The 24,165-nt window shown below is 37.8% G+C and overlaps 1 protein-coding gene across 2 annotated transcripts; it reads right to left on the reverse strand.

The window, feature by feature from the left end:
• Nucleotide 1: 1 nt before the first annotated feature.
• Nucleotides 2-24,087, reverse strand: LOC131786581 (uncharacterized). 2 transcript variants are annotated; one of them, XM_059103636.2, is made up of 11 exons: nucleotides 21,798-24,087; nucleotides 18,381-21,008; nucleotides 17,579-17,800; nucleotides 16,496-16,768; nucleotides 15,531-15,797; nucleotides 14,641-15,078; nucleotides 8,630-13,546; nucleotides 7,569-7,645; nucleotides 4,660-4,813; nucleotides 3,809-3,975; nucleotides 2-2,989 (listed from the first exon to the last, which is right to left on the reverse strand). In XM_059103636.2, exons 1-11 carry the CDS (start codon nucleotides 23,959-23,961, stop codon nucleotides 2,966-2,968), a joined length of 11,331 nt encoding a protein of 3,776 aa, XP_058959619.2. In that variant the 5' UTR covers nucleotides 23,962-24,087; the 3' UTR covers nucleotides 2-2,965. The 2 variants fall into 2 exon arrangements, with proteins under 2 accessions (XP_058959619.2, XP_058959618.2); XM_059103635.2 differs by having other exon boundaries at nucleotides 2-3,001.
• Nucleotides 24,088-24,165: the final 78 nt, after the last annotated feature.

Below are 24,165 nucleotides of genomic sequence, written 5' to 3' on the forward strand. Positions count from 1 at the left end.
TCTCTGAGTATCTGAAGATGCTGAATTAAATGCATGAAATTAATTATGAAGCAAAATTACTTGTACATTGCTAATGTCGTGGAAGTTATTGATATCAAAGCCACAATTCCACATTTTCAGTGCCATGATTTTAATTATTCATCAGCTGAGAGGTGTTCTATTTGCCTCTAACTCTTCACCCTTAGGATTGAACATCACATAACTGGATCAATATCAGTGTCTGGGGAAACTGCCCACCTACCCCTCCCCTAACCCAACATTAACCCTAACTTGTTATCAGTAGACTGTTGTTGGGTTAGGGGAGGGGTAGGTGGGCAGTTGCCCAGATACTGATATTGATCCACATAGCTTCTTGCAATATCAAACCTGTATAACACATTAACCCTTTGCATCCTAACATCTCCATACTCTCTCTGTACATTTCTTAAGGTTCTGAAAAGGAGAATTTGCTTCACAATCAAGAGTTTCTTCAGTTGTTGATCATTTCCCTTATTCTCATGACCTTAAAGTTTTATTTAAGTTGATCTTGTGAGGAGAAATTAGCTGTCAGTCACTCTTAGGGGATAAAGGGTTTAGGTCATAAGAAAGGAAATGATCACTAACTAAAGTAGCTCTCGTTTGTTAAACAAATTCTCCTTGTCAGCACCTGAGGAAATGTATGAAAACAGTATGGAGAATATGCATACTGATGTGAGGGTGTAAAGGGGTAAATGTGGCCTCTGCTATTGAATACCACACAAAATGGCCTGATGGTGTGGTGTTGTGGACATAAACAGTCCATAACATAGGCTACTTTGCTCAGATACATTCTTAGCAGTGTTTTCCAAGTATCTCTACAGCCTGATAAAAGTTTGTTGTTTAAACTGTGCACTGATAATGTTTTAATAGAATCTATATTTTGAAACTTATGGGGAAAGGGAACTTGACACTAATTATAACAGGGTTTGAAAAGTTTGATTCAGAATTATATTGTTTAACCCTCAAGAGCTCATTAGTAATTCTCCTTACTGTCTGCCATATAGTTCTTGTGATGTTAGTTTGGAGAATTTAATGTTGGATCAAGGAGAAATTCTGTCTTGGTCACTATAGGAGTTAAAGGGTTGAGTGAAATGGGATGTTTATGTAAACAAGGAATAAAGAAAATGAGATTAATCCTGTAATCAGAATTTAAAATGAGAATAAACATTTATTCTAAATACCTCTTCAATTATCAATGATATATTTTTTGGATCAAACTGGTGCTATCAAACTAGAGCACTTTTCTCAATCATTATATCTAAATATGTTAAAAATATAATACTACCTCAACTAGTAACAATACTAAGCATACAAATGCTAGGATCATCTCAATCTTATAGGCATTCGAACAATAACAACCAAACATCTGGTTTTGTGAAACTAAATGATCATGGAAACCATGGCAACCACAACTGTGTAGTTTTGAAGTTCCTTTAACAAACAAATCACTCTTAGCCAATAATACCAAGAAAGTGTGTGTTTTTTTTCTTTTTTTGAAACTTAGATCTTGTAAATGGGAAACTCTGTTAGGGGGAGAATACATCGTGTGTACATCATGCTTTCCCATAAAACAAAATGGAAGCATATGAGCCCAAACAAATAGATACTTGCTGTTAATTTCATCACTTGAAAGTCATTTACTCTGAAATGGTAGAAAACACCACTGAATTGATCCCAAGAAAGGCAATAGCAAATACATGCTATTAACCCTTTAACTCCCATCAATGACCAAGACAGAATTTCTCCTTACAATATCAATACAATATCACCCAGATAAGTGACAAGAATAAAGAAAAATATCAATTTGGGGATTAATTGATGCAATACTAAATTCTCTGAATAATATAAAAATTGTATGGTTGACAGTAAGGAGAATTACAAATTTGATCTGGAAGTTGAAGGGTTAAAAAAGATTCCATTTTAAATAATATCTAAAAGAAGGAATCGACAAACTCTTACCCAGACTTTAACTCAAGACAACATCTCCAATTCAAGGAAATTTATCAATGGTTTACTGTGTAATCTGAATCTTTGTTAACCCCTTAACTCTTAAGATCTCATTTCTAATTCTCCTTACTGTCTGCCAAATGATTCTTATCATGTTAGTTTGGAGAATTTAGTATCAGATCAATAACTAATCCCATAATTAATGTTTTTCTTTATTCTCATCACTTGTTTGTATGATATTGTATAGATAAAGTAAGGAGAAATTCTGTCTTGATAACTCATGGGAGTCAAAGGGTTAATCTTTCAAGACATGATCTATTACATTTAAAATGAAGATCTCTGAAGAAAAAAATATATTCTATCACATGACCGGAGGCATAGAGATCCCATGAGATAGCACAGCACATTATCCTCTATAAATAATACTCCCTGGTGTAAGCAAGAACTTAGTCCTTTAAAATATCTCTGTGTCTGAATCTCCTAATGTGAAAAGTTGATGGACATCAGAACAAAATAATATTGTCGTAATGATTACCTGTTATCAAAACAATGTTGTTAGAGCATGAAAATTGCAAAGGAAGCAGAGATATGAATGATTCCTTTGACCCTTTAGAAAAGAGTTCAATATTCTCAAAACAGTGCCCAATAACACCACTGATTGATTGCAACCATGCAGAAAAAAGCGTTTTGCCTGCTAGTTGTCCAAAAAAAGATATTAAACATGAACAATTTTACAAACTATTTGAAAAATTGTCATCTTGAGGACACACACAAATGCCAATAAGATGTAAATCACAATTACTGATATTTAGAGATCTGAAAACATCAGCAACAAATTATCACTGAAAAAAATTCCAAATATTATATGTAATATCATTTTCTTGTATACCAAAAAAGCAACTAAACTAAAGCTTAACTAACTATGATAAATAACTTTCCATTCATCAGTTATGCTGTCTCCTGCTTCATTTTCTTCATGGGCTTATGCTAACCTGTCATCTTAACTCCCACGAGTGTCAGTTTCCTGATCAGTTTCCTATCAAGCAGACAAGCATTGAGAACAAAGAAAAATGTCAATCAGAGGACTATTAGTTGATCCAATACCAAATTCTCCCAACTTACATCATGAGATTTGTACAGCAGACAGGAAGGAGAATTACTAATGAGATCTGGGAGTTTAAGGGTTAGGTGTTTGCATATCCAAGCAACCTACTATTGCTTAGTCTCATTCTAATTAGGGAAAGTGGTGAGTGGACTGGCCTTCCACAGACATGGCTCAAGTTTAATTTCCAAACTAGGCCTAACACTGGAGTTGCATTTGTTCCTGTTCTAGTCCTTACATGAGAGTTTTTCTCAAGGCTTTCCTTCCCTTATCCATCAAAACCGACACTCAGAATCTTATTTGGAGGAGGAACCATTTTATGGGTGTACCATAATTGTTTACAGTTATTTCATGAAAAGTTGCCCCATCAAGTAAAGACAGTTTACAAAACAATGCAACAGGCTCATAAGCAATGGTACTTGAACAAGGCTCGACTTAGGTTCATATAGTTTTGGTGATACTGAAAACTCATTCCTTTACCTAAAAAACCTCTGAACCTCACCATGGAATTGTTGTATACATTTTTTTTTACTGTGGAACAACTCTCAAAAAGTTTTATTATGTGGACAGTTTATCTACCAGTGTACATGATTGTAACTTCTTGCAGTTATCATTGTTCAACAAATTACCAGTAGCTGGGTTTATCATGGCAAAACTGCTCCATATGAGCATAAACTCAGTAATCTATTCAGAGATCACTACTAACCACTCATGCATGTCAGGGCCAACAACCTCACTTACCAAAACAGGCATGTTAGTGTCATCAAGGTCCCTTCCATCTGGACTTTCTCCTTCCAGCTCTTTATCCAACTTATCCAATGCCTCATCAGACAACATATTTTCTTCTGCATCATCACAGCATGATGTATCAGAGCTTGCAATGTCATCTGGTTGTTCTTCTGCTTCTTCTGTTAGGTTTTAAATCATGTTTAACAAAATGTTCCGTTAGCTTAAGACACTTTAGTTTTTACTAGCTGCCACATAATAGTACACTTAATATCTGAAAACACTTCAGTTTTTGCCAGCTGCAACATAATAACACACTTAGTATCTGAACAGCCTCAACTGAAAGTAAATAAAACAGAAAAGGGAAAGGGTCTTTCTACACAAGCTCAGGTAAGGAAAGCTCTCACTAATGGGAATGATTTCATGAAATATTGTTCCTTGTGCATGACAAATAACCCTTTCACCACCTTAAGCAAAAGGTAATTTCTTTGTAGAATGGTGTGTTTTTTGTTGCAAAACCAAGACTAAAGAAATCACAACTGCTATTCTGAGAAAAGGAGAACATTCCAAGGAGTCAATGAGAAGTAAAAATAAAAACAAATAAACAAACCCTTCATGGTTTAACCCTTTAACTCCCAAGATCTCATTAACAATTCTCCTTACTGTCTGCCATTCAATTCTTATCATGTCAATTTGGAGAATTTGGTATTGGATCAATGAATAATCTCCTAATTGATATTTTACTCCATTCCCATCACGTCTATGCTTGATGTTGTAATGATATTCTAAGGAGAAATTCTCTCTTGGTTACTCATGGGAGTTAAAAGGTTAATAAGCCACCATAACAAGAAATTATTAAACCTTACTTTCAATTTTCCAGTCTTTCTTTATTTCCTCATGTTCCTCTTTTGTTTCATTTAAAGATTTACATACATCAGTCACCAATTCCTCTAAAAACATTTTAGCAGACTCATCAACAACAATTGTTTGTTCAGAAATCTTGGGTTTGGATTCTTTTAACTGCAAGAAAAATACATTGAAGCACACTGTAAATATGTTACACACATAGAACTTGTAAACTGAATGTATCAAGAGGATTTTCACCATAAAAATGTATCATTCTTGGTACACATCATTTTACGTTAGTGCTAGAAGAGAAATGGTTAAACTACTGCAGTGAAATCACTTGCCTTGCTTCACAGCACATTGTACGAAGGAGTGAATTTCATTTGTAGCCTGCATAGCTAGCAGTTTGGCATGCCTTAAAGTATGGTGTGGTGAACCCATAAGAGGCTTAAATGGAAGAAATTAATATATCCAAACTCCAAGCCTTGCATGTCATTTTAGAAGCCTCGCCACTTTGATTTTAATGAAGCATCCAAAGACCTGTTAGCTATGCAAGCTAAAACACATTTTGCTTTTTATTGTACGACAATGACTTCTCATCTTATTTTTGAAATAAATCCAAACCTTCAGAGTTCCCTCAGCAAAATTATATAAATGCTGTTTGTTGAGGGAAATCACCCTCTTGGACTAGCAGAACAAACCACACCTTTGCCTTTTAATCCATTTACTGGGAAATCTATCCAAAAGGCATTAGTTCATTTGCTCAACCAAGTTTTCTGGGTTGTGCTTGAATACAGAAATATAAAGGACATTAAATGGCCGTCCAGAGATGCAAAATTTCTCAAGTGTGAAACAAGTGAAATGTTTTTCAAAACAGGAAGAGGAATTTTGTATCTCCAAGTGGCCATGTAATATCCTATTTATTATATAAACACCGATGAAATACTAAATCAAAGGTGCTGCATAAAAAGGTGCAATCTTTTAAATGTAACCATAGCAACAGTGATCTTTTATGGGCAAAGATATCATGTCATCTTCACCTGTGAAGATATCATGTTTTGGCATCACTTGGTATTTCATTGGTGTTTATACAATACAGTGTGATATGGAGTTTGTCTTTGCTTGTTTCTACGCATGTTGACTTGAGTTTATAAAGTAAGTTTACCTTTTTATTTTTTTTGGTGATCCAGATCTGGATTACTAATCCAAGACCAACCACATGATCAAGGGGATCTAAGATACTTATGAATGCATGCACCAATAGTCCTCATCATGCTTTTTTAATGAACCTTATCTACGTTGACAAGGATCACTGATCTTGATCCGGATCATGCCTACAGAGCCACCTAAAGTAGTACCACTCAAGTATCGACCATGGAAATGAGAGTATGGGTTAGAGTAGTCTAAAGAGCACCTTTTAAGGATTGATTTTCTCAAAACAAAGCAGATATTGTGGTCCATCACATTGCCTGGGTATAATCACAAAGATCCCACATAAACTGCAAAATAATTTGTGTGGGTTCCCTGTGGGTATTGCCAGGGAATGCGGTATCAGGAGTCAAGAGGCTAATTTAATCACTTTCCTTGCATGCATTGTTTCACTCCACAAGACTCAAATACATAAACAAAAATTAATCTGACACATGCAATCATTAAAAAGTCAATAGCAATCAGTACAAAATCAACTAAGAATTAAAAGCACTTACACTTTATTATGAAAGATTCACTCATTTACAAAACACACAAATAACTAAAAGTGAAATTAGGTTTGCCACTAACTACTGATAATTGATTAGTTACTATTAACAATTAATGATCATCATCAATTATGTGCACATTAACCTTAATCATGAAATTAAATTCTTGTAATTAGGAAAGTGGATTTCTTAAAGCTTTAGTAATAGAACAAGAATTTAGTATTATGCCCAAACTTTTTTAAGTCAGATTTCCATCAACCCTTCCACTGCTTAGAGTGACTAGCATCTAATTTCTCCATACTCCAGACTCAAAGAAATGATCACCAACTTAAGAAGCACTTGATTTTTGAACCAACTCTCTTAGTCAAACCAAAGGAAATGTATAGAGAATATGCATACTCATGTTAGGGTATACAAGGTTACTAATGAGGTTAATTATCCCATTTCAATTACCAAATTGATAAAGTCAGTATTACCTGCTTAGAAATTAAAAATCAATTCAGAGAAATCACTCTGGCACTCAGTGAGACCAAAAGAAAGCACATTTTCCTGTACTACAATATTCAATTTGTGATGCCTTAAAAAATGCCACTTAATCAAAGTACACAACCAGAGAATCCTACTCTGTTTAAATTTCCCTTCTCAGTTCTGAGTACTAAAGCCATACAAAGTGAGTATAGCAGAAGGTTAACAATAGCAAAGAACTTCTGTCTAAAAGCACCCCTAGCTCATCTACATATAGTTCCATCATTTTACCTGCGTGGTCTCACTAAACTACAACAACAAGTACAGTATCTTCACTCCAACACACAGTCAAATCAAAAGTAACAAAAGATATACATGACACCAATGATGGAAAATCAATATTGAAAAAACCACAATAGTTATCAATCCTACAAAATTCTACTAAAAATTATTTCTAATTGTGTGCATAAAAAGCACTTATAACATGATCAAATAATGTAAATACAGAAAAGAGCCTACATTGCAACCCTGTTTTGCTGTGTGACAAAATGAACTTCTATCTTCTCTTATGATCAATTTGAAGCCTAGACTGTCTCACTGTCTCACTGTCTCTCTGTTTTTGATAAAATTATTTCAACAATTCTAATTCAATTCCCTTGATTCTCTTTACCAGGTGACTTTTCCTTGGTAAATTGAACTTCTCCCCCCGGTTGTATGTACACAGCAGGGCTGGAAGGTGGACTGTATAGTGGACTTGCTGAACTTACCCGTTCTTCCTCAGTCCTGTTCTCATCCACTGTTATTGTTGCTGCCGTGGTATCTTCCTCAGCACTCCCTGTAATTTCTGGAATGAATGAAATGAATAATATCTATTACGGAAGTCATTTCCTTTCTGTTATTCTTTAATGTATATATTAACAGTTATTTTCCCTACCTATCCCATTTCCCTAGAGATGCTTGGCCAAATACAAGTTATCACCTCTTACCCCTGCTCCACCCCAGGATTTAATAGATCTTCTCAACCATTTAACTCCCATGATTTGATTGTAAATTCTCACCTCAACCTGTGAAACATTTCTTCGTAAATAAGTTGCATGAATTTGATGTTATATCAAGACAACAACTTCTACCTGGGTAGTTTCAGTATTCTTGTTACCTTCTTGCTGGATTATGTTTGGATACTTAAGGGAGAAGTTACATGTTAATCACCTCTGGGATTTATAGGGTTAACAGCAACCTTGTTCCCATTTCCAACACTGGGTTAAGATAAGCTCAGTGAAGTACAAGTCTCACCCAATATCACAATATATTAGCCTCTGTTGACATGCTAGCTGTAGGGCCACTGCATGGTAATATCTTTTAAGGCTAAAATCACAGATAGGAATCTGTGGGGTTATGTATCAATGTAGTTCAAACCCAACCAGTAGTTGCCACTGTGCTGATTGTAGAGCATTTAAATAAAGAAAAAAAATTGGAAATAGGGGAAGAATTAATGCCTAACTAATAACCACTGGGAACATAATAAAAATTATGAGAATAAAACAGTTCCCTTCAGAACATTAGTCAGTCCTTTCAATAGCTACTACTGCAAACAAGGAATGATTTCTGGCAATATAACCAGAATTTTGGGTCTCAAGGTGAATCATAATTTTTCCACAAAACTATATGAGGAGTTTCCAAGCTGATAGCTTGGGTTTCAAAGAGCTGACATTTCAATTGTGGATGATGCTACTGAAAGGACTGAACTCAACACCACTAAACAAAAATAGGATAAATCATATTAAGACAATATTTATTTAACTAATTTTAACATGATATTTCAATGTACCTGAAATATCCTCTTCTGAGAATCCTTCTGTCAAAACTTCCTGAGCTGACTCTTGCCCATGCTCCACTCCTGTTTCAACCTCATCTTCATGCACCTCATAAGTACCTTGATCTCTAACCATCTCTGGTTCCCCAAACTCATTTTGAACTGGATCTCCAAAATCTCCATTAGCATCTTCACTGTTCGACTCACTTGTTTCTTCCCCTACTGGTGCCTTGGTCTGTTTCTTATCTATCCCATCAAGGACCACTTGCAAGTGTTCATCAGTTTCACTGCCTTCCATCTTGACTGCTGTATCATGTGCAACTTCTTTGTCAACCTTTTCTAAACCCTCTACACTTTCAGGGCTTGAACTCTTCTTTGATTTTCCCTCAAAAGCTTCTTCTGGAATAGCTGATTCTAATTTTTCCTCTCCTTCCTTTCCTTCATATTTTAAAAGCTGTTCTACAGTTGCTTCTAAAGGTGCCTCTTCCTGAACTAGACCTGCTTCTCCTTTAAAATTTTCTCTAGAAGTGTCTTCCACAACATGATCACTACTGTCTTGAAATTCATCTTCTTTTTCTCCTTTTGCTTCCTCACTATCTGCATGAACATTGGCTAACTTTTCCACTACATCAAGGTCAGATTCAGCATCCTCAAAGGCATTCTCTTCAGAACTTTCCTGGTCAGATTCTTTCATTTGTTCAGCTGACAAATTAGGAGAATCTCTCATAGGACTTTCCACCTGGGGAGATCTAGCCTCGGCTAATCCCTCAGACAAAAGCTGACTGCCCATAGATAAACCAGCAGAGTTCATTAGCTCAACAAGAGTAACACTACCATCTTGCTCTTTGATCTTAATTTTCATATCTTCTCCCTGACAAAGTTCTTGAAATCTTTCAACTGCATCACTACTCCAGTCTTCATCATAGTATTTATGAGGAGGCTCAATACTTTGAATACTACAATACAAAGCCTGCACAGGAAGAACAGCAAATTTTGCCTCAAGTTTCTTGATTCTGTTTATTGTCAGGGTTTCTTGTTTGGCATAGTCTACTGAGCACACACAGACTTGGCCATCTGAAAGGACTTCAGTCACTTGAGAACGACACCACTTGTTGTTGTCAGTGAATTGAGCACAGCATGTGTCTCCGATTTGAAGGCACAGAAACCTCAAGTCGTTTTCACCTAATGACTGGTAAAAAGCCTCAATCTTTTCCGATAAGGACTTGAGCTCAGATCTGAAATCAGTCAGCTCACACCAGAAGTTACTTGGTGACTTTATGGACACCAGACTCACATTATGAAGGCACTCTCCAGATTCTGGGTAATTGTAAACTATTTTGCCATCTTCTGAGATTGAAATCTTTCTTGCTTTTTCTAGCTGAGTTGCTTGAGACAACGCAAGTCCAAGTTTTACAAGAGCGTCAGCAACAGACAATCCAGATTCATCAAACAAATTGACACCCACAGAGTCACCAGAAACATTGACAATTTCAGCTTTCAGTTCTTTAGATTCATATAATTCCATTAATTTTAATGCAATGTCTTCATTAGTGGGCTCAGAGGCTGACAAAATGCCATGGAGACAACAATCAATACACTGAACAGGAAGCAAGAAAAACTCATCCTGAAGTTGCTTGATCATCACAGCAATATCACTGTTACCATAATCTACAAACTTGACTTCAACTCCTTCTGGACTCACACGAGTAATAACTGCTCTGTACCAATTTAAATCTTCAGAATATTGCGCACAGCAAACTTGCCCCACCCTGGGGTTCCCAATGACTTCTTCTGTTTCACCCAAATTAGAATATACTGCCATCAGTTGATCCATCATTTTTGCTAAACCTTCATCAGGGTCAACCATTTGTAACTGAATGGAGTCCAACTCTTTCACTGACATCAAATACACGTCAAGGCTTGCACCAACCTCCAGTTTTTGCCACTTTAACCCAGGCTGTTCTCCCAAGAAATCATCCTGGATGTCACACGACTTTGCATACCCTAAATCTACAAGACTTTGATTAATTTGTTTTCCACTCTCATCATTCAAAATCACTTCCATCATTTCTCCAAATACTTGTGTGATCTCAGCTACCAATGTTTTGGAGCGACAAAGGGATTCCAATGCAATAGAACACTCTGGTGACCACTGACCATCATCAGAGCTTGGCTTCACATTTGCTAAACTGCTTTCCACTACGAAAACAGGCATTTTCACAAACTCATCCTTAAGCAATTTCAAGGCAGAAATAGGTATTTTCTCATTAGTTCCACAATCAACAAGCTTCACAGTGGCAGTATCATCTGCAGAAGTACTAATAACTTCACCTCTGAACCACTTATCTGAAAAGGGTACACAGCACAACATTCCGACCACTGGATTTTCAAGTGTAAGTTCATTTTCATCAAGGGCTTGATACATAGATGTTATCTCTCTTGTCATCTGGTCTCGTTCATCAATCCTCTCGGTTAACAGCAGCTGCATCTCTGCTGGCAGAAATGCCGAGACCAAACTCACTGGTACTTTGCTACCTGACTGTAGGTCTGGTAATGTAAAAGTTTTCCTCTCTTCAGTTGCATCAAGTTTTTGTGGAGAGGAATGTTCAAACATCCTCTCTTCAAATAGGGATGTATCACCAAGGCATTCTCTGACTATCTGCTCATTAAGAGACAGTGACTCTCCAGGATTGAACAGCTTTACTGTATAGGAATCATCTGGATGTTGTTTCTGAACTTCAACTTCAACCACCTTTTCTAAGAGTTGCTCATTCAGGTATTCTGTGATCCTGTCTGGATCAACACCTTGTACTTCTGCTAGGTGACAACAAATACCCTGAGCTGGAAGTTTCAGATGAGTTTCACTAATTGGTTGCAGCCTGTCCAGGGGGATGATCTCACAATTACCATAATCTACATAGGATAGGGTTATATTAGCATCATCCTGCACCTGGAGGATTTCAGCACGGTGCCACATGTCATTCTCTGTATATTTACCAAGACAAGGCAGTCCCACTTGAAGTTGGGATCTCTCTAATACCTTACTGGATAGAGTGCTGATCTGTTCCATCAGTTCTCCCAAAGCATTTCCAGTTCTCACAGGCTGAAGCCAGAAGCGGTCAGGAGAATCAGCAAAAAGGAAATATGCTTCCTCACGTTTGACAACACCAAAGGTTTCCTTGGTATACCTCTCTTTCAATGCTAATTTTGCTTTAGGGGAAAACACATCAAGCTCTTGGATTGTCACACACCAAGTTTCCTCTTCTTTCCTGGTAAATGTCACATGTAAAGGCCTCTCCAAAATATTAGCTCTAAACTGCTCCACATCCCTCTCTGTCCAAACATCTTTGGATCCCTCAAGTTGACATTTGATTGCTTGTACAGGAAAGTTAAGGAGATCAGGTCTGAGCTGTTTTATGGCTGCCACTGGAAGGGTGTCTGTGTTTCCATAATCAACAAAGTGGACTTCCACTTTAGCATCAGAAACTACTTTAGTGATGCAAGCTCTGTACCACTGAGAATCTTCACTGTATTGAGCACAGCATAGTGAATCAACGAAGCATACCTCCATAGCTTCTGCAGTGGGGCTTAGCTGATCATAAATTTCCCTCATTTTATCTCCAATAAGGGTTAGATCTGACGATGTTTTAGACAACTGAACATAAAAATCCCCAGATTCTGTTAAGTGGCTGACGTAAACTTCTTCAATTTGGCCTGGTGAAAGTTTCATTGGAAGGAAAGTCTCAATTTGCACATCTGGAATACTCACACTTTTAGTTTTCAGAGCATCTGCATCACTGTTGTTTATGAACATGTCTACAACAGATGTTCCACCACTTTGTAAAGATACCCTCCATTTCAGTCCATCTCGAGTAATGAACTTAGCCTCGAAGGTCTTGTCAAGAGACACCGACATAAATATGTTTATTTCTTCAGTTGACCATTGGTCCTTGGTAACATCAAGCGCACACAAGACAGCTTGTTGAGGTAACTGCATGAATGCTTTCTCCACATCTTTTACATCAATGGGGTTCACAAATTCGCTGTTTCCATAGTCTACAAACTCAACCTCTACCCCATGCAGAGCTACTCCTTTTACTGTACCTCTGTACCAGCCATGATCCTGGCTGAATTTTGCACAACAAGACATTCCTTTAGTTGGTTTCTTCAGCTCATTTTTTGATGGGTGCAAGGAGTAGAATTGATTCATCTCTTCACTCAAATATGTCAATTCATCCAATCCAGTAGCAAACTGCACATAGAATTCATCTGGGCTCACTATGTGACTAACATACACATTCTGCTTCATCTCTTGAGTAATTTGAGGTTGTAGAAATTCTCTCTTCTCAAATATGTCATCCAAATATTCTGATGCCGCCGCAAAAAGTGCTTCATCTGAGCTGCCAATAATTCCATTGTCATCATATAAGTTAACCTTCCATTTTCCCCTTTCTGTTGAAAGAAATTTCACCTTGAGCTCCTTCTCTTCTACATTCTCCTTGAAAGACTCTACTCTTGGAAGATCAAGACAGCAATGAATTGCCTGCATAGGAAGGCTGAAAAACCTGCTGCTAAGCTGACGGAGATCTGTCAAAGGAATTACATCACTATTGCCATAATCAATGTAATGTACTTCAACTTTATGGTCTGATGGCATACTATGTATTATTGCTCTATACCAGCCACCATCTTCTGAAAACTGGGCACAAACAGGATGGCCCACAACAAGATCCCCAGGACTCAAATCATCAGCAAGGCCAGAGTACACTTCAGCAATCTTTGCCATCATTTGTTCAAGCTCAGGGTAGGTTTCTGACAACTGGATGTAGAAATCATTTGGGCTTTCAATGTGAACAACATAGGCATTCTTCACATCACCAGGTTGAAGGGGCAGCTGTTCAAAGTTTCTTGTTTCTCTTTGGGTTTCTTGTGCTAGGTTAAAAAAAAAAAAGAAAATTGAATCTACATCTGTATGCCACACATCCTGTATTTAGAGCTGTTATCTTCTACCCCTAAACTCCCAATTCTCCTCCCTAATTTCTAAAAAAATTTCATTGTATGAGGCAGAGACGTTTGTTTTATATTTATTTAGATGACAATTCAACTAAGTTAAACTCTTCCAGCTCAGTAGGCTTTTTCAGTGAGCCACCTTTTTCATGAGTACAGGCTCACTTAAAATGTCGCAACTTTGTTACAGAAACATCCATTGAGTTCTCAAGCAGTTTAGCAGTCTTGAGCACTTTCACAGGAATTGTTTCAGAGCAATCCTTAATGTTCTTCAAATGATTATCTCCAAACTTTTAACGGCTGTCTTATAGCGGCGATTGTCATCCAGCAAACCTGAACAGTTTTGCAGCAGTTATCTTTTAGAGTTTCAGGCTTCTTATTGGAGAAATTGTCTTCTAGCAGTCCTCAGGGGCCTTAATGCATTTTTGGTGTTTGCTACACAGAATGTTCACACAGTTTACGGTTTTACCCATGTATTCTTCACTGATTAAACACAACATAACAACTGTTATGACTTGCGTTGCTCAACTCATAAGCACACATGGTTTTTGCTTCACATCTACCAGGATGTCCATCCTCTGTCATGTGAATGCCTGCCACAACATAAATTCCTCAAGGAAACAACGGAATTTCACCACTTAACAGTTTCACGACTTCCAAAGTAGTATGGTAGTAGTCACTTTCAAGCCTTTCTCTACTCTATTGACAATAAGAGCCCCTGGGTGACCCCAGCACCCACCTTTAATTTATATGTAAGCGAGAGAACTTAAATCAAGATAAAACCCTAGCAAACAAGTTTGTCGATTATTGTCACTTGTTAGGTAATAAGAGAATTGTTGTCACTGGAGATGTTACTTGATTATCACTGATGGGAATTTAAGGGATAGCAATTCCCACAAAACATGAAAAGGATTGACATCAGAGTCAAATATTTTTAGTAATTCATATCTTCAAGGCGTGAGGGCTTACATGTACATCACAAAGCTAAGTTTATTATAGTGAGAAATCAAAATTAATACCTGCTCCTGAGATCACATGGAGTACTTCTTCACTTAAACAATGAGCCTTTTTATCAAACAACTTTACTTGATATCGTCCACTATCAGAGCCAAGAATCTTTATGATCAATTGCTCGTCTTTAGTACTCAGTCTTTCAAATAGTGCAATGGCTTGCTCTGGCCACTCACTCCTGTTCAGATCTAACGAACATTCAATAGCAACTTCACATGTCTTCATGAACAAGGGGGACATCTGCTTTACACTGGATGGCTTCAATGTCTCATCATTCCCATAGTCGACGTAATGAACAGTGATATCATTCACAGAGATCTTCTGCACTTTTGCTCTGTACCATGAATCCTCGTAAAGTGCTACACACGGCTGTCCAACTATTGGTGAGACAAGACAGCCCTCTGTTTCAGCCAATTGGAAGTAGTAATCATTCAGGTCAATCATCACTGTAAGAAACAGGGAAGATTAATGAGAACTACAAAGTGAGAATTTCAAAGCTTATTATCTCTTATGCCTATAGAATTCCTTAACTTTTCTTGATCTTTCCCAGGACTTCTTTGATGTTTTCCATTGCATTCTATCCAGACATTAGTTTCAAAATAATGTGAAAAGTAATGGTCATCAAGCTCAATATTTCCTGCTTTACTGTTGTTAGAAAAATGATCTTAAACCAATTTCCAAGACTTTACATAATGTACAATCAAACTCCATGACTTTCCAGGCCTGGGATATGATAAAATACTATGACTTTACAGGTTTTCCATGCCCCATACAAAGCTAGTATTATCAGTATTTTGAAAGCTGGTGAAGACAAACAACATCAATAATAACAATAGCTTAATACTACGAAATTATCAAACCATCCTATGTGCATATCGAGCATTTAGCAAATACTTACTCCCATCAAGTTGATCTTTCATATTCTCCAGTTGACAGTAAAACTTTCCAGGGGAGGACTGGTGGGAAATGGCAACATCATACATTTCACCACAATTTACCACAGGTTTGGTAAATTCCTCGCTTCCCGTCACTCCTTGAGCTGCTAGAACAGGTTTGGTGGTAGAATGGGTAGCTAATCCTTCATTAACCAGCAGGTCACCTATATTAATGTCAACTGACTGGTGACTTGTGTCAAACAATTCCATTTCCAGACCTTCCTCACTTCCTGTATTGATTTAAAGGAGGAACATTGAAGCTATGGAGGTAATCTAACTGGAAAATACCTTTCATATTAGAAAAACTGGTTAAATAATACTTAGTGCTTTGGTATTGGAAAGATCTATTGATTTCACTTAAGTCTATCTATGTTACAAAAAGTTAGCTGAAGAATCTATTTTGTTTACCCATACATGGGTTTGAGAGACGGGGTACATTTCTTTTAAAATAACCAAAAGTAAAACTCAGGGTAGTGCTGTCAGAAGCCCAAAACTAGACTATCCTGCTATCAATAGCTAACCAGGGCTGAATAAATAGCTCTGAAATTTCTTTAAAAAGTGTAAAAAGTTTTAGAGTTGGCTGAAGAATCTGCTTTGTTTATATGACATCTTTCTTCTATACATGTATGGATTTGTTGTATAGTGCTTAAACTATATGTATAACTCTGAAATCTTTTCAAAAAGTATATAGAGTTTTCAAGTAATAATATTTAAAATCCCCATAATCCTCTCTGGGAGCTTTGACTTAACCTAAATTTATCCAAGCAAAGTACATTAGCAATAACCATAATTGGTAGTAAATCTCCATTAGCTCAGTAACACCAAAACACTTTTAGAGATTCCAACACTAGCACCCTAAAAAAAATTGTATTTGGTTGTGGAAATGTTGTGTCTGTATGTCAAAGACTTTCTTTGCCAGCTGTCTAACCTTTCTTGATCACTTTTCCAACCAATTGCTTTTGCATTACAAGGCTGCTAAACCTTTCAACAGAGGCATGTGGCCACTCTGTACCACTGACAGGGGAGATGGATGATAAACTACACTGGATGGCTTGAGCAGGAATTTGTGACAACTCCTCTTTCACTGTCCTCACTTTGCTCAAAGGAAGTGTTGCACTGTTGCCGAAGTCTATATAGAACACCTCCACAGACTGATCATCTGCAATATTAGTGATTCTTCCTCTGTACCACAAGTCATCATCTAAAGGAAGTAAATGTATGAAGAGGTAAGATTGTGTCAGTTTCTACAAATAATGTTTATTCATATCAAACCCTTTTTACCCTAAAAGTGACCAACAACTAATTTCTCCATACAGTAATACTGCTGAATCATTCATAAAGATCACTGGAATAAAGGAGATGATTACCAACCTAAAAGGCTTTGACTGTTAAACAATTTCTCCTTGACAGCACCAAAGGAATAGGTAGGGAAGAGTATGGAGAATATGGATACTGATGTTTGGGTGTGAAGAGTTAAAAGGATATGAGTTGACAACTTCTCTAAACCTGCACTCCTGAACCAATTTGACTCATAACTACCCTTTCTGACAAACAACCACTTTTTTAAACAAAAATACAAAGTTACCAATCAGTCCAGTTGTGGATTCATAAAAAATGAGCAAAATAATAACACCATATTCCAAATGTTTAAGCAAAAAAAAAAAAACGCAATGCGTGGTCTCCACTCTAAAATTTCACATCTAATCCTGGCCCTGGTTAGTATAGCATGGAACAAGTGTTATCCAACAAATGTATCTGAAAACCTGCATTGCAATATTTTCCTTGCTAACTACTGAGATGTGATATCACTTTAATCAGAGAAATGTCTATATCTAACCACAGATCCATTAGATTAGATCCATTATTAGACTGGTATTGCTCAGGTACAGAATTGAGATAAAGCAGTTATTCATAATTCCAAAAGTAGGAATCCAAGACACATTTACAGCCCAGTTAATATGCTTGCGATTTCAATGTCAAGTTGCAGACATAATGGTCTAACATTACAAACCTGGAAAAAGTGCTGTACAATTCATTCCAACTGCAGGACTTTCTAAGCTTTGTTCTTGCCAACCATCAACAGAAGTTTCTTGAAGTTCATCCATCAGTTTTGACAGTATCTCTTTGTGATCTGCTGTTGCAATCTGGCAGTAGAATAGATGTGGACTGACACATTCAGTGGGGCACAGCTCTACAAATGAGTCTACTTTAATCTCCACTTGAGGTTCAGAGCCTTAAAAAATACAAACATAACAGTATTAAACTATTGACACATAACATTGGTATAGATGTTTTTCTATGTAGAGCAAATTAATTTGCCATGGTAAGCTACATTTCTGCTACAGTTTAAAAGGAGCTTAAGAAAGCTTGAACTTACAGATATCGAGTATCAAGCATTGAGTATCAAGCACTGAGTGCCAATTTGATAGACTGTTGGTAGGTATTGTGACATCCTAAAATAACTAACAGCTGAATGACATAATGACTGTTGAGTTTTACAGACTTCTGTTGGATTCCATTTCCCAGGTTTGTCCACACTATTTAAGGACAACCCCGGTGGGCAAACTGGCATCCAATTAATCTGCCTCCCCTTAAATAACCTCCTGCAGTCAAGACAACACAGGCGGCGGTAAGAAAAGAGGCCAACCAATGCTTATTTTCTCCTTAACTTCTTCCATACAGTGTGTGTACTTTATGTTTCTTCATTGTTGAACAGTATATATATATATGTATAAATTACCTACTTACTTACTTTGTGAGAGTTACCTATTATAGTTTTTTAGGACTACCACAGCAGAAACACAATACAATACCTTTCTCAGTTTTACTGCAAGGTGATCCAGCAAACAGTTTTGATCCATCTTCAGAGAACAACTCAACCTCATAGACACCAGGATCATGGCTGCCATGTATTTGAAGTTTAAACTCTTGTTCAATAACTAAGGCTTTGAAGTTTTCTGGCTCTTGATTTGCAGTGTAGCCTTTCAAACAGCAGCTAACCGCTTGGGCTGGTAATGATGCAAATTCTGTCTTCAGTGGTCGTACACTTGTTAAAGGAACTGTGGCAGCATCACCATAATCGATGTAAAAAACTTCTACGCTGTTCCCTTGAGTTTTGGTGACTTGTGCTCTGTACCAGCCACCGTCTTCATAGTGAGCCACACAGAAAGAACCAACACTGATTGAAGACAGGTTCTCCTGATTTGAACTGTAATGTTCTTCCAGCTTTATCATAAGGTCATCCAGGTTGCTTGAGTTTTGGGAGAGTTGACAAAAGAACTTTTGTGCACAGTCCACAAATGGAATAAAAACATTAACTTTCTCTCCAGGATTCAGCTGAATGCTACTCACTCTTGCAGATGATTTAGAAGTTTCCATTTCATTAGACATTGTTGCATTAGTAAAGAGGGTAGTTCCATCTTCAGACATCAATTCTACCTCATAAGTGTTCTCTGATTTCACTCTTGTCACCTGGGCTTTAAACTGCTGTTCATTAATAAGGTCTTTAAAGTTCTCAGATTCATGCTGTGCAGAAAACCCTTTCAAACAACAGCTCACAGCTTGGGCTGGTAGCAGTGAGAATTGTGGCTTCAGGGATCTTACACTGGTAAGTGGAATGGTTGCAGAATCACCATAATCAATGTAAAATACTTCCACACTGTTCCCTTGAACCTGAGAGACTTGAGCGCGGTACCAGCCACCATCCTCATAACGAGCCACACAGAAAGCACCAACACCAATTGAATTTAAGTTCTCTTGATTTGAATTGTAATGCTCTTCCAACTTGGTCATGAGCTCAATTAGATCAGTTTCATTTTGAGAAAGTTGGCAATAGAACTTCTGGGCACTGACTACAAATGGGATGAAAACATCTACTTTGTCACCATGTTTCAGCTGGAGGTTTGTCACACTCAAGGTTAGTGAGGCTGATGACTGTGGTTCTTTAGAAAGTGGTTGGCCTAGTGGTGCTGAGCCATCTAATGGCACAAGGATAACTTCATAACCACTGTTGCCTTTTTCACTCATAACCTGTGCCTTAAACTCTTGTTCAACAACCAGCTCCTTGAAATTCTCAGGCTCCTGATTGGCTGAGGAACCTCTCAAACAGCATTGTATGGCTTGTGCTGGTAGAGAGGAAAATTCGGGCTTGATTGTTCGAATATTGTCAAGCGAGATTGTTGCATTATCTCCATAATCTATGAAGTTGACAGTGACATCCCTTCCTTGAGTTTGCTTCACTTTTGCCCTGTACCAGCCATCATACCATGCCACACATACAGAGCCCACATTTAGAGAAGAAATGTTCTCCACACTGGAACTGTAGCATTCTTCTAATTTGTTCATTAGGTCATCTAGTTCTGGCAAGTGTGCTGTACTATGGCAAAAAAACTTCTTAGTGCTTTCAGCATAAGGGATCACTACATGAACAGTATCTCCAGGTTTCCACTGCACCAGAGAAATACCAGATGAAGGAGATGTTGGACTTGAGTTGATGAAAATGTTGCTGATAGACTGATTGGTGTCCTTTGAAATCAGATCAACCTCTGCCACTCCACTCCTGACATTCAAGATTCTTGCAGTAAACTCTTTCTCTGATACAAATTCCAGAAATGTTTGATCAGAAGACTCCCTTAAAGTCCCAGATAGTGTGCATTCAATTGCTTGAACAGCAAGGTGATGAAACTTTGAGTTCAACAACTTGAGTCGTGATAATGACAGAGTTTCAGAGTTTCCATAGTCAATGTAAAGGACTGAAACATTACTTCCCTGGACATCTAAGACCTTGGCACGGTACCAACCATCATCTATGGTAAACTTAGCTGCACAAAACTCTCCAACTGATGGCTTCAACATGTTTTCCTGTTGGGCACCCAGATTGTTATAATGCTCAAACATCTCATTCATCAGTACATCTAATGACTCAGAAGATTTTAATAACTGACAGAAGAATTTTGTTGGGCTTGATGCTGAAGAGACAAACACACGTTCTGTAGTACCTGGTTGAACCTGTAGAGCAGTAATGTGAGCTTCTTCACGGGTTGAGCTTGGAGCCATAATAGTTTGAAGATCATTACCAATGTCAAAGTTCTTCCCTTCTGTAGTATCAAGTAGAACTACCAGAAATATACCACTCACTTCATCATACTTGTCAGCCATCATAACAAGTTCTTTATCCAATGTCAACTCTTCAAATCTGTTCATGACATCATCAGAGAGCAAGTCCTGATGAGAGGGACTGATTTTAGCCAATGCACACTTCACAGCTTGTGTTGGAAGTTTCAAGAACTCAGTTTGCAGCTTCTTCACGCGGCTAAGTGGTAGGTTTTCAAAGTTTCCATAATCAACAAAATGGACTTCAACTTGGCCTCCTTTCTCAATGCCAGTGATTTTACCTCGGTACCACTTATTATCCTCAGAAAACTGGGCACAACAAAGCATATCTGCATGTACATCAAGAAAAACAAATTAAAAAAAAAAAAAAACACTTCCTAGTTCTTCAGCTCTATACATCTCAGTGATAAGTAATTCTTATTTTTACCTTTCTTATATATTCCACAATCATAAACCAAATTCATGAAAATGATTGGTTGAGAAAGAGGGTCAAATTTTCACAACCAGTCACATCACAAAGTAAAGCAAAAGTAAAGCAATCTCCCACTACTTTTGACACTTGTTAAATACTGATCAAAAAGAAATTGGCATTAAAACATCCCTTTTCTAACCTAGCCCCAAAAAACCAAAACATTGTAATTATTTGTGTTACTACAAAGTTTACCAGTTTTTTAGTAAATATGTATATTAGAGTTAAAAATTTTACGAGGTCAAGACAAATTCACACTATAATGAAGGGGGTGAGTTTCTAAAGAAACTGTGGTGCTGCATTGGTGGGAGAGTACAGCAGGGTAATTTGGTATCACCAACAAGTTGACAATGTGAATTGTCCACCATAGAAAGTTTCAAAGCCGATGTTTCGAGTGCTAGCCCTTTTTTGCTCTGACAAAGGAAAAACACTTAAAACATCAGCTTCGAATCTCTCTACTGCGGCCAATTTACGTCATAACCTCACTGATAAAACTACATTACCCTTAATTCAAACTAGTTTGTTTAGGGATCACAAAAATGTACCTGGAACAAACAGAATTACCAATCAAACTTGATTCAGACCATTTTGACCAGAAATTTATTCTTACTATTAAAACAAGTATACATGATAATTTAGTTAATCTTACCACAAACTGGCTTAGAGATAGCATTTCTTTGTCCTCCAGAACCATAGACTTCAGAGATTTCTCTCATTAATGACTCAAGCTCTGTCACAGATTTCTGTAGCTGACACCAAAAGTTGCATGGATTTTCAATGTAACTGACAATTACATCTTCAAAATGGCCAACTTTCAGATCTGGTGCAGGAATTGTTTGTGATTTGAGATCATTCCAATTTTCAGAAGTTGGTAATGCCCCTTCTGCAAGCTCTGCATTTCCACTAAGGACTAGCTGATCACTAATATTCTGATCTTCCCTTCTGTTTCTTACACGAAGTTCAACTCGACAGATGCCTCTACTGTCCTGAGTTACAGCCACAAGCATGCCCTCTTTCTCCAAAGCCAAATCAACAAATTTTTGAGAGTCCTGCTGTCTCCACTTCAGGTCTCTAGAAACAAACTTCGGCTTGATTCTGTTCAAGGAGCATTCAATACCTTGTTGTGGTAGGTCAGAGAACTTAGGAATGAGTTTCTTAATCTTGGTGATTGGTAGTGTTTCAGAGTTTCCATAGTCAACATACTGAACAGTGACACCCTTTGACTGAGTTCCCAAAACCAAACCACGGTACCAACAACCATCTTCTGAAAACTGGGCACAGCATGGATCGCCAGGAGATGGTGATGACAGAAGTTCTTCATTTGCTCCAAGTCTCGTATAGTGGTGATTTATATCCTGCATCAAGCTCTCAACTTTGGGTCCATTTTTAAACAGCTGGCAGTAAAATTTTGAAGGATTGATGATGCTGGTGACCAAAACTTTCTCCTCTACCCCAACTGTGACATTTTCTTGAGTAAAAACAGGTTGAGTTGATTTTTTTGCACTTGTCTGAGATGACATTAAGGCAGATGCAGTTGCTGTTGTCATGGTTGCAAGGGGTGTGTCTGTTGACTTAATCCCAAAGTTAGCGGCAATGAGAATTTGGTTCAGTTCCATATCAAGATCTGAGGTTGTGTCTATGAGTTTAACTCTATGTTTCCCACTGTTCTCTACACTGGTTACAAGTCCCACAACATGTTTAAATTTAATCAGCTTCTCAAACAACATTTTGGCTTCATCAGCCCACAGTCCATCCTTACTGTCAGGTTCAACCCCAGCTATGGCAAAGTTCAAAGCTTGACATGGAATCTTGAGAAAATTGTCCTTCAGATCTCTGACATCTGACAACTCTGTCTGCTGCGTATTGCCATAATCTACAAACCTAACTTCAATCTGTCCAGTAGCAATCAAACTGACATTAGTGATTATTCCTCTATACCATGAATCATCCTCATAGAACTTTGCACAGCAGGGGTATCCCACAGTGCATGACTGTAAAGGTAAGGCTGCTGGATCTTGATTAGCATAGACCTCAGCAAGATCATCCATTAATTTCTCTAATACATCTGTGTTTCCCAAGAGTTGGCACCAGAAATGTGATGGATCATCCACCCAAGTTACACTGAGGTCATTGTATGAATCAGGAGAGAGGGTGATTGTGTTGTATTTCACCTCCCTCCTCAGGTTTGGCTGTTGAGGTAATGTGTTACCTCCGTTCGTCAGAGGAACGGCAGCGCTTAGCCCTCCACCTTGCATCTCATCAAAGACAGACTTAGTACCTCTCTCATCGAAGAAAAGTTGTGTAACTAAAACGTTCTGTTTCTTAAGCTGAACAGCCTTGCAATAAAGTTCTTGCTCCAAGATAGTTTCGTTTAGCCAGGTCACCGTTTCGTCAAAACTTTCACGACGAAGATCAACTCCTTCAAGCTCACATTCGAAACACTGCGGCGGCATGTCACAAAACTTCTCTTCTGCGATTCTTATACAACTTAAAGGCGCGAAATCTGTGTTTCCATAATCCAAAAAGAAAACTTCACACTGCTGATCTGCTGGATTCACCCGCAAGATGCGACATCGGTACCATCGATTATCTTCTTTATATTGCGCCAAATAAATACAGCCGACCATAATTTCTGAAGCGTTTGGTGGTCTAGCTTTCCCTGAGAGCACGTTTTCTTCAATTTCTGACATGACTGCATCTAATTTTCCCGCCTCATCGTTGATTTGAACGAAGAAGTTTCCTGAAGCCTCCTCCACGTGAGTTACCAAAACGCTCACTGTACTCCCAAACGGGAATCTCACTTGCATCGCCATCGCTTTGGACAAAAAAATGCAGAACTTCGCTGTCTTCCTTCAGGTGCTATTCAATCATCCTTACATTACTAGGGTCACAAATTAATTTCTACGAGATCATGCATCCTTACTGACTTCAAACTACAATGCACATGGCCCCAGCAATAAGATAGCCCATAATCCTAGAGTCGTAAAATAGTCGGCAGAACTCGGACACGGTCGGAT

The sequence above is a fragment of the Pocillopora verrucosa genome, chromosome 2 (genome assembly GCF_036669915.1).
Source record: "Pocillopora verrucosa isolate sample1 chromosome 2, ASM3666991v2, whole genome shotgun sequence".
Classification (NCBI taxonomy): Eukaryota; Metazoa; Cnidaria; class Anthozoa; order Scleractinia; family Pocilloporidae; genus Pocillopora; species Pocillopora verrucosa.

Excerpts from the sequence above, each read along its gene's own strand:
- LOC131786581 (XM_059103635.2), bottom strand. The coding sequence starts at position 23,961 with ATGGCGATGCAAGTGAGATTCCCGTTTGGGAGTACAGTGAGCGTTTTG. Across the intron at positions 15,798-16,495 it reads TGGAAAAGTGATCAAGAAAG|GAAGTGAGGAAGGTCTGGAA; the intron begins GTTAGACAGCTG and ends AAATCAATACAG. Across the intron at positions 15,079-15,530 it reads GAAAGATCAACTTGATGGGA|TGATGATTGACCTGAATGAT; the intron begins GTAAGTATTTGC and ends TGTTTCTTACAG.